Source organism: Xyrauchen texanus, chromosome 11 (genome assembly GCF_025860055.1).
Source record: "Xyrauchen texanus isolate HMW12.3.18 chromosome 11, RBS_HiC_50CHRs, whole genome shotgun sequence".
NCBI lineage: Eukaryota > Metazoa > Chordata > Actinopteri > Cypriniformes > Catostomidae > Xyrauchen > Xyrauchen texanus.
In genome coordinates this window covers 16,594,970-16,606,109 of record NC_068286.1, presented here as the reverse complement: position 1 = coordinate 16,606,109, position 11,140 = coordinate 16,594,970, and the positions used below count along the sequence as shown (strand labels likewise).

General features: G+C 36.4%; 1 protein-coding gene across 1 annotated transcript; it reads left to right on the top strand.

Moving 5' to 3' along the window:
* The first annotated feature begins 467 nt into the window (after positions 1-467).
* Positions 468-11,059, top strand: LOC127651701 (AH receptor-interacting protein-like). Its single transcript, XM_052137660.1, has 7 exons — positions 468-618; positions 3,524-3,706; positions 3,884-4,072; positions 4,189-4,365; positions 4,585-4,723; positions 9,107-9,336; positions 10,163-11,059. The coding sequence occupies exons 1-7, from the start codon at positions 520-522 to the stop codon at positions 10,166-10,168; spliced, it is 1,023 nt and encodes a 340-aa protein (XP_051993620.1). The 5' UTR covers positions 468-519; the 3' UTR covers positions 10,169-11,059.
* The last annotated feature ends 81 nt before the right edge of the window (positions 11,060-11,140 follow it).

The following is an 11,140-nucleotide window of genomic DNA, read 5'->3' as shown; positions in this document are numbered from 1 at the left end:
ATGAAGTACATTAAATGTTGCCAGCTATTTTTGGCGCGTATAGCTTGTAGTGAAACTTGTAACTTTTTCTGAAGTGTAGTTCTAGCTTAACTTGACCAATTTTTCTGTTGAGTAGTTTAGCTAGCAATTGTTTTTTCTTTTCTTTTCTTTTCTTTTCTTTTTTTTTTGAGTAGCACTCACGGTTTACAATACCTTGACCGACAGTAGCACAAACTGAGATAAAACTATCAAATATATCACGTGAAATATTTATTTTAGAGCTTCAATTGATCATCAAAAATGACTATTTATCAAAACAGACCATTTAAAATAATATTTTACTAGCGTTCATCGTTGCTGTGCGGCTTCAAACGCCGTGCATATTCTGCAGAATCTCGCGAGATTGACGATAGGGAACTTTTAGACACTACCCACTCTTGGCAACCCTGTGTAATGTCATTCTCGATGGTTGACTGGTGCTTGCAGCGCCATCTAAAGTCACTCATCGGAGCGGCACTACAGTCTGAATCTTGAAGAAGAATGGAGGAACTTGCTGTCAAACTCGGGGCGGATGGCATTCATAAAAAAGTAATATCTCCCGGAAAAGGAGAGCTTTCATCGTTCCCTGATGGAACAAAGGTAATGTACAATCCGGTGTACAGTTTATGTACATGAAATGTCGAGATGGTGAAACAACATATTCTGCAACGAATCAAACGCACATAGCTAGCTAGCAGAATCGGCTTGTTTCGCTCGTTTGGACGAATAATGTGGGCATGATACCGCCTGAAAATAACGCAAGAGCCGTACAGTGTGAACTGTATTGTGTAGAAGTCAATAGGATTAGGGAAATATAAACTAGATTGTGTGCTATTTTAACAAGGCCTTTCTGGATTAGCTGTTAGCTAGCTAACCATCAGGCCAAAGTCTTTCTAGCAAGTCAGTCCACTGTCGGCCATTTTTGGAACGCTTTCGGGAGGGTATTTCCAGTCATGCCAGTGCAGTTCCTATCCACTTGAATGGAGAAAGACCACAATCTCAACAATGGTTGGTCAAGATTACGTCAGCAATAAAATCTGGCAATACAGGAATCATAAATTGTGATAATTTCTATACAAGTTAGAGTTGATTGACAGTCTATGTCTGTACCTAAAAGGTGACTGGCTCTTTTAACTGTAAGGTGGGACTTCCCTTCTACATCTGTTGGGCGCTGCAATTTCTTCCATTCATTTACAGTGGAAAGTCGGTCTCGGATGGACGTCAGTGTTTTGTTTTTTTTGGCATTGTGAAGGAAGGAAAAGGTGGTTCCGCCTATTTGAGTGACAGCTGAAAGATATGAACCCTCTAAACCTGTGGTTCCCAATCCTGTTCCTGGAGCCCGCCCAACACTACACATTTTGGATATCTCCCTAATCAAACACACCTGACTCAACTCATCCACTCGTCAGTGGAGACTTCAAGACATGAATTGGGTGTCAAAAAAGGGAGATATACAAAATATGCAGTGTTGGGGGTGGGGGAGGAGAGAGATACTGAACACCTATTTCCTGTGGTAGTGTTAATATGACAACACCATCATGCGATGTCAGTAATAAATGTTATATTTATGCATTAATTATTCGATTGTAGACCACTCAAGCTCTTCAGAGACCAGAGATACCGTCATCAAAAGGTGCATTGTGCGCACGGAAATGCTCTGTATTTGATGCAAGAATATATGGATGTTTATTCAACTTTGGCACTTTCATTTACCAGCAGTTGATTAAAATATTTCAGCTTTTTCTTTTTTGTTATAAGGTCACATTTAAACTGACTTGGAAACTTTTTAACCTGGTCTCCTTTTTTTTTTTTTTTTTTTTGCTTAGTTTTTTCAATGACATATTTGATTGTTTTAGTCTTGTCCCAGACCTAGACTTAAGGTGCACTCAGTCATTTTTTTCCTTGTTAATTGTTTTTGTACTCTTAAATAAATGAATTGTAACTTTGATACATATGTGTAAAATCATGAGCACTCATATGAGTTTTAGACCCCAGTCATATCATTAACCTTATAAATGTTTTATCTACAAGGAGAGGGTCCCCCTCATGGGGGCTGCCATGTTAGAAGCACATAACCAGCCAAACTCGACTCTACAGGATGTTTAATCTCAGTAACCACCCTGTTTTTGGACACTTTCACTCTTGGATTAAATTAATCATGGCTGACTGTGAACAGTACATTTCTAGAATGGCATCTGTAATCTAAAACTATTGATTTTGAATGATGCTGCATCCACACCATTAGGTGTCAGTAGATTACCAAGATGACAAAACAAAAGTGAATGAGTGCACCTTTTAAACTATAAAAATCCATTAAAAAAAACAAAAAAAACTAATTATTACGTTTAAAACTAAGATCATCTAAACAGAATGAAATAAAGCATTTTGTGTAAATTATTAAATAAAATGATGATGGTCCTAAATTTGTTGCCTCGTTTACACCACACCAAACAATTTTGCCCCTAATAATGTATTTGTAAAATGTTTATTTTTCTTGTTAATATGGCTGGGCAGTTTCAGATATTTCGATTAATTCGAATTTGCGTTGACACGATAATATTTTAATTTTTTTCTTAAATCAAGATTTAACAAAAGAATATTGCAAACGCTATAGTTATATATGTTTTAACTACACCAAAGTTTGAATAAGAAAGATAAAAATAATTCAAAGCGCTTGTGTTAATGCCGCTCCCGTTCTGATCAGCTGCACGTGTGGCAGGTTAACTACACTGATACTGAGTGAGACTGAGACGGCGATAATATTCCCTGTACGATTGTACACAGTGTTTTTGTAGCTCAGCTTCATCCATCATGCAAGTATACACCGGCTTAAGACCATAATTGACCTCAGCATGTACTTGATGTCCATTCTTTTCTTTTGTACCCATAAAAAAGCGTTCGTTACGTGACAGTTATTGCGCTTCATTTCAAATCACGGTGAGGCTATATATAGGAGAATCAAACATCCAGCTCTTTTTACCATGATGACAGATACATCGTTAATTATTACTTTGTTCTGTGATGTGTTTCAAGTGTACTGCATGTGCAGTCAACATTTGACAAGCGATGATTTGGACAAATTTTGCTAGTTGAATTGTAATGATAAATTATTTCTATTAAACTTCTATTAAACAATACGAAATTTGAGATGCGCTGGAAATGACACTTTGGTGGGAATTTTAATGACTTTCAGGGGGAAAAAGACATGATAAATGCACTGGGATGCATGTACATTTACTGTTGGACATTATTAGTAGATAAATAAAATAAACTAGGGTGTGAAAAATATTTGTATGAGACTCTAGAGGTCCTTAGTGCTAAAAATGACAAGTTAAAGAAACTCATATAGCCTTTACTCTTATGCCTTCTTTTTTTTTGGCTCAAAGTGCAAACATTAAGAAACATTAACTATCTAAATCAATCAGTGAAATAGGTTAAATGTTGTATAAAAAACAATAACATGAATATTATCTTTATAAGAAAAAGTGTTTTCCCCCCTTGTAAGGTCAAGTTTCATTACCGCACTTGCCTTTGTGATGGCACAGTGCTGGATGACTCCAGGACCATGGGAGGTCGCAGCAAACCAATGGAGCTGATACTGGGGAAGAAGTTCAAACTTCCTGTGTGGGAAGAAGTGGTAACAACTATGAGAGAGGGTGAAGTGGCTGAATTCACCTGTGATGTCAAGGTCAGTGACTGTTAGGCAGACAGACAGTCAGCTAGTATTTACGAACAAGTCAGTTTTATTTGTATCGCACTTTTCACAAAACATACTGTATCAAAGCAGCTTTATAAAAGAGCCTGAACAGTCAACTGCATCAATCTAAAAAAGCTATATTTTTAAGAACATGTATTTTTGTAACAGCATACAGCTCTGTATCCTATGGTTTCTCTGTCACTACGCAACATCAGCCAAGGAAAAGATCCACTGGAAGGACAGAGACATTGCTGTGGAATAGCCCAGGTGCACTCGCATCATTCATTAGGTTACCCAGATCTGGATAAGTTGCAGGCCAGTCCTCAGCCTTTAGTTTTTACTCTGGAAATGCTACAGGTGAGAAACAGTAGCAGGATGTCATTGTTGGAAGTACAATTTTACAGTTGTAAAGTGAATTACTATTTGGTTTTATGATATTTGTGATACATTCCTTTAAATCCTCTCTTCCCAAGGTGTTGCCTCCTGGCTCATTCCAAATGGAGATATGGGCAATGACAGATGATGAGAAGCTGGAAGCCATACCACACATCCATGAGGAGGGAAATTCGCTCTTCAAGAGTGGAGATATTTCAGGAGCTTCTGAGAAGTACTACAGTGCCATAGCCTGTCTGAAGAGCTTGCAGATGAAGGTTTGCCTTAATAGTGATAAAGCATTCATACAACATACACATTACCCTAGATTTTGTACCCTTTAGCCATGTATAATCATATAATTTCCAGTGTGATTTTGCACAGAAAAGCCACCATCAGTGTTTGAATTTACCAGTAGTTATTCTATGCCCAACATGACTTGCATTATATCGTTTTTTGAAGTTAGCCATAAAATATGATGTATTTTCTGTTTCTAGGAGCGGCCGGGTGATGAGACATGGATCAAACTTGACAACATGATCACTCCTCTCCTCCTCAATTACTGCCAGTGCAAGCACCTCCTGGGCCAGTACTATGAGGTTTTGGACCACTGCTCTTCTATCATCAACAAATATGGTAAAGTCACCACCAAAGGCATATACTGTAAATAATAATTCCCTCAGCAAAAGTCAATTTTCTAAAGGCATAAATCAACTAACAACAGTCACACTTAGAAAGCTACTTTCATCTTGATTTTTCTTTTCTGTTAAAGTTGGCATGAAACAGAAGTTGCAACTTATTGTTACGTATTTCTGATTGAAACGGCTTATCGAACAAGAAAAAAAAAGGCAGGGACTTGAGTTTATACATCAGTTGTTGATTGGATTGTGAAAAGTAGGTGTTGCATACTTAAATGTAGGTAGATCTTAATGTGAGTTCAGTTTGCAATCAACACACAAAGAGACCCCCCCGCTGCTCGTGCCAGAGCCGGTTACCGGGGAAATTGAGCAGCGATCTCAATACACTACTGATCTACCTGACAACATTAAAGTTTTTTTGCACCAGAACAATCATAATGTAATAATGTATGATCATTTTCCACCCTGTCTGAAATGCTCAATTTTGTCCTCAGTATCTCCTCTAAACCTCAATGTTATGATTGACTAACATTGTCTAGCCACATTTGAAACTCAATTCAGAAGAGAATGAATAAGCTTTGCATTATACATTTATAAAACTACATTTCAGGGTTAACACACAATGTATACCCAACATAATGTATTTCATCTGAATGTATCAAACTGTTCACTTAAGCACAGCAAATACCTGTTACCTGGCACCCGACTTTGGAGAGGAATGGGGTAAATGACATACCCAAAATAAAAGGTTTACTGCTCATGAGTCCCTCTGACTACACACATAATCAAATATTTTTAGAAAGCTAAAACTTGAGACATTACTATGCAATCTGCAAAATTACTCAATCTGTTACTAACACAGAGATAAAGAAGTGCAAACACAAAAGAAAAAAAATCATATTTCACACTTATTATGAAATAAATACACAATGCTATGAGATAGACACATAAAAACAGGCTAAAGCTGTTAAGTCTTACCATGCTGTGTTTCAAATTTGAAGGTGATACTAGCAAAAATGAGCTTTCTGTGTTTATCTAAGTGCTTGTCTGGGTGCCTTTCGAAAAAGACCAATGTTGTCAGGAGCATGCATGTTTTAATCTTCCAACGAGAATTGTTTTCACTTATAAAATGACGTTATAATTTATGCGAACTATCAACACCCACATATTGCCGTATTCGTAATTTCATTGGTTACATGTTCTCAAATTACAACCCTCTAGATTGCTATTGGTAGATTGTTTTAATCGAACAAATTTACCTATGCATGAACAGACGTAATAAGAAACGGCTGTTCTCATGCGCTATTTTCTAAAACATTTAAGCCAGTTTTATTCAGAAAACATCAGGGGTGTGATACTTCTGTTCCAGACACTCTACTAAACGCATTTATACAATTTGTTTTATCAAAGGCAAGTTAGACGTGCAGTTTATCGAATTAAAAGGATGACGTCATCGTGTTTACCGAATTTCATGATGTAAACAAAGGAAGTTCTTTGGATTTCTATACTAGTCAGCGTGTTTTTGGGCAAACATTTACTATGGATGTCATCATCATTGCTGGATCAAAATCTACATTGCCATAACAAAAGCAAGATAAGGCCTTCCTGCTTTGTTGTTGTTGTCTATTGTGCACTCTTTACACAAAAAGAAATCTTCGGCTGAATGTCATTTAGATCTTTTAAATGGTGTATTGGTTGACCAGGTTACTTAATAAAGTGATACTGTACACATGTGCTGAATGTAAACAAATGAAAACAAGGAATAAACTAGTTAAAACAGACAAGACATTTGAAACATCCGTTTACTCATGAGTCCGGTAGTGTTTAACTGCCCCATCTTTCAATAACAGTTCCTTTGCAAAGCTTGAATCATATTGTGACTGGTTTACAAGCAATCCACACTGATATGAGCCGAAAACACCTACAGTCCACACTGAAATGTTCTGAATATGCAAACGTAGTACAATTCATGGTGATGTTGGGTGCCAAACCAGAGACGCCAGACTTCACAGAAGCAACATCTCACACATCTTCAGTGTTTGTTTACTCAAAGGTATGTGTTTATCCCAGCCAGTGGCAGCAGCAGAATGAGATGCATTTTTAAAAGTTGCACTTGTACCGCTCTTAAAACGTGCCGCACAATGCCAGATATGCATCGAAACCACTACATCAAAAACTACTATCTAGTGCATATTTACAAAAGACCAACCATTAAAAAAAAATGCACATATGGGTGCAAAAATCTCCAGGACACCTTCAAAACAGCACAGCAGCAAACAGCAAGATGAAACAGGATGGAGGTCTCCTTTTATTAGTTCCAAGCGGACCGCGTCTTTTTAAAGCATCACGACATGCATGATAGCAGTCAATGCCGTTCATTTCGTGCATGTTAATGTAGAAAAACATTAAAATCCAGATAGGCACATGAAGGTGTCCTGTGAGTCTCCTTTGGTGTAGATTAATCTCCCATGATAGGCCCTCTCTCCTCTTCATCTGTGTGGCAGAATACCAGTAGGCAGGGCCATCGATGCAACGTTTAAAAGTGAGCGTTGATGTCTTGCAGTAGAGGCTGTCAATTGCTGATGTATTGTTCTTTGTGATGTCACAAAACACATTTCAAATAAGCAGTTTCAACAGCCTGGTTTAAATAAATGCTTTTTTATGGAGGAAGTTTTCAGTTCAAAAACATACAGAATTGTTTTTATAGTAAGATGACCATTTATATGTCAAAAGATCAAGGAAAATTGGTTCTTCATGACATGACACCTTTAATACATTACCAGCTCATAAACACACAGCGCATTGTGGTTTTTACATACTATGTGGCTGTAGTCAGTGAGAAACGAGCAAGTAAAAGATCACAATACACTAAATGTAATGGTTAAAAAGAACACTTACTCATGCTGTGGTAGGGAACAGGGTTTTGTTAGGGAAACCGCCGAAGAAACAACTCTTCTTATCCGCATTAGCTGCTCTGAAGACAGATTCTTGAAACTGTCTAGCACTTGCATACATAACCGAAAGAGCATGTTATGACATTTTGATTAAAGATTACGAGGTCATATTTTTAAATGAAATTGCTAGGGCTGTACGATATGGAGGAAAAATGCAACATCTTAATCCTATGATGACATCATCAGAGTGCGCAGAACATTGGAGCCCCACCGCTCAAAAAACTGAATTTTTCTTGTAATAAAGGACTGTGTATAGAGTTCACACACATAGTTGTCTTTTATTCCAAATTGCATATAAACTGTATAAAATATTTAGTATTACCAATAGCTATGTAGCAGATATTAAAATTCATCTTACATTTTTAAACTGCCTCATATGTGATATCCTAAAATAATCTTTGTAAAATATTTTATTTTTACACTAATTCATGTTTGTATTAATTTCAAAATTGGTTCATTGAATGTAGGACTTTTATTTTGAAAATGTCCAGAAGAGCTTGCAGTAGAAATGTCGTACCTGCTCTCAGTCCGTACTGAAATTGAGAATGAGAAGAATGATTCACAAGACAATTCATTAATTGAAACTCATCCTTTGATATATCCACACAGATCCACAGTGGCTAATAAACAAAGTCTGAGTTTGTATCCCGGTATCTGGTGTTGTTATTATCTGCACAGGACAGAGCTGGATACAGCTGCATATTTACAAATGTGACTACATCATTTGAGTCAGATGTAGTTTTTGGAAAAACACAATTTTAAATCTCTTACAATCTTTTCAATCTTTAATCTATTCATGATTTTGAATGGTGCGTGTGACATTGCAATAGCTGCATATTAAAACGGAGTGGAGCACAATGCTCTCTCCAACTTATAGCACACACAACCAAACATGAATGAAAATCAGAGGGTATGTTGAAAGTTAAAGCACAACTTACTGAAATGTGTCATCTCTCAAATTATTGCCTAGTCTGTTAGTTTAAATGACAATGGAGAAAATTAATGGGGAAAATCTCAAGCCCTGAAGCACTCATGGGATTGGCGCATATGCATATTACACACACACACCAAATGACAAACTCAAGTCCATATCTATTCTCCGCCATCTGCATTGCCATGAATGTTACTTTAATCAAATAATTCAGTTATTGCAAGGGATATGCATATCGGTATATTTACTTTTGTGATATTTCGATAAATTTGATATCGTGCAGCAAAAAATGCATGGATAAATCGTTCACAGTAAGACCAGTAACGTTTTGATTTCATGCCAACTTTAAAAAGCACTTGTACAATCCTTCCTCTACCCTGCCGTAACACAGTGTACTTTATGGCTATTCTAAATGTTAATAAACATACTTTTTAGTTTATCAGATTGACATTCATAATCCGCATTCAGTTGCCCATACTCTTTGTCTTTCTAACAGATCATGTAAAGGCATATTTTAAACGGGGAAAGGCTCATGCAGCAGTATGGAATGAGGCTGAAGCAAGAGCTGACTTTGCCAAAGTGGTTGTATTAGACCCATCACTGGAAACCTCAGTTGCAAAGGAGTTGAAAGTAATGGAGGACCGCATCCGGGAAAAACAGAAAGAAGAGAAGGGACGCTACAAGAATCTCTTTAGCCACAGTGGCAAAGCTTCTGCAGCTACCACGGTTAGTTCAGTATTTCATCATAAAAGGACTTAAGAATCTAGATCAGCGCTACTCAACACATGGCCCTAAAACACATTTTCTGTGAATCAGGTGTTGTCGTCATCATCATCATGGCAACGGTCACAATCACTTATGTTAATAAGGAGCTGTGGTGACGGTATATACTGTGCGACAGTAGAAATGTGTCAACAGCTGTACCGATTATACCACAATGCAATAAAAAAAATAATAATCACCAAGCAGAAAACTATGGTCTACTTAAAAAAAACTTTTGCAGATATGCACTTAAAATGTAGGCCGCCTTGATTATATATGAAGCTATATAGTTTTAACAGTTGTCTGGTATTAACACGGAGTATAGTTTATGGTTGCCATGCAGTCACAACATGGCGCATTATAATAATAGATTTTTTTATAAAGATGCCGACTTAAGATTCTTCATAACACATGAATCACATCTTTAGGTTTGCATCCATGAAGTTCCAAATAAAGAGAAAATTATTTAGTACCTTTCATTTAAAGTATTTAGTACACTGGATTATCACAAATAGGCAATTACTACATGGCTATGTAATATAGAAAACAAGTTTGTCGTCAAAAAATAAATAAAAAATTGTATATAATATCAGTTTTGTTACAATATAGCACACATAGCCTATATGCTTCAATTATAAAATCATTCTTAAATTAAATTAGTTTGCCGTGTGGCCCTTGAGGCTAAAGGGATCCTGCTTTGTGGTTGAGTAGCCCTGACTTTAATAAACTATTGGTTAGCCACCAGAAATGTTCCTTTGTTCAATAACATGTGCTGAATTTTTCTCTTTAGGGCTGAAACAAAGATGAACTTTGTATTTCCATTATAAGGAGATACACCATTGTGAAGCCATTGCTATGTTGGCGCACATGCGCACTGATAAATATATGTCCATCAGAAGTCCATGTAACCCATCTCATACACCATTTGCTTACTCCAAACATCACCACCTTATTGTTTATCATCTCCTTGTGTCCTTTTGGTAAACCGATATGTGAAGTGAGGAGAGCATCCAGTGTCTCTATTACATAAGTTTGAATGGCCTGCCATCAATTTCTCCTTTGAGTTAAAGAAATAAACGCAGAGAAAACAACAGTGCAATTCAAAATTGGCAAAGGGAACTACAGCTCCTATAAACCAGGACTGGTTAAATACAGCTCAATGCCTAGACTTATCATGCATATACAATCTTTAGACCTAGCTGATGGAAATCCTCACAGAATGCTGTGCAGTAAGATCAGTTTGATGTAAACAAACTGGAAAGACAATCTGAAGATAACAGAATGCCAGACTGATTAAGTTGCATTTCTACCACTATATCCCCCATTTATGTTTTTATTTTTATCATGTTTCTAAATTGCATTCAATATATGATAATTTTTCTTTCAAGATAAAAAGAAAATAAAAATTAAATGTCAGGCATTGGTAGGCCTATGAAATATGAAAGTTAAAGACAATATTGTAACACTGTGATAGCATTAGTTAAAGAATCCACTTTCTCATCATTGAAGCAGTAAACATTCTATCTTTCCCTTTTTTTTTGTTATTTAATTAATCACAGTTATGCCTGTATATGTATGTCACTACAAATAAATGTATCTTTTCTTAATGCCTTTTAAATACACGTTAGTTTAAATTGCAGCTTTTCCGCATTTGTGACTGAAGCCAAATAAAATTATTTGAAAAATCACTAACACATCTTGCACTTTATCAATGAAAAAAAAAAGACATTTTGTTTATTGATTTAAATACAGAATTGCAAAATTGGGC

What these genes read in the sequence shown, in the direction of transcription:
- LOC127651701 (XM_052137660.1), top strand. Translation starts at nt 520, where the DNA reads ATGGAGGAACTTGCTGTCAAACTCGGGGCGGATGGCATTCATAAAAAA. An exon ending in TTACTCTGGAAATGCTACAG is followed by an intron (nt 4,073 to 4,188) that starts GTGAGAAACAGT and finishes TCTCTTCCCAAG; the next exon opens with GTGTTGCCTCCTGGCTCATT. An exon ending in TGAAGAGCTTGCAGATGAAG is followed by an intron (nt 4,366 to 4,584) that starts GTTTGCCTTAAT and finishes TTCTGTTTCTAG; the next exon opens with GAGCGGCCGGGTGATGAGAC.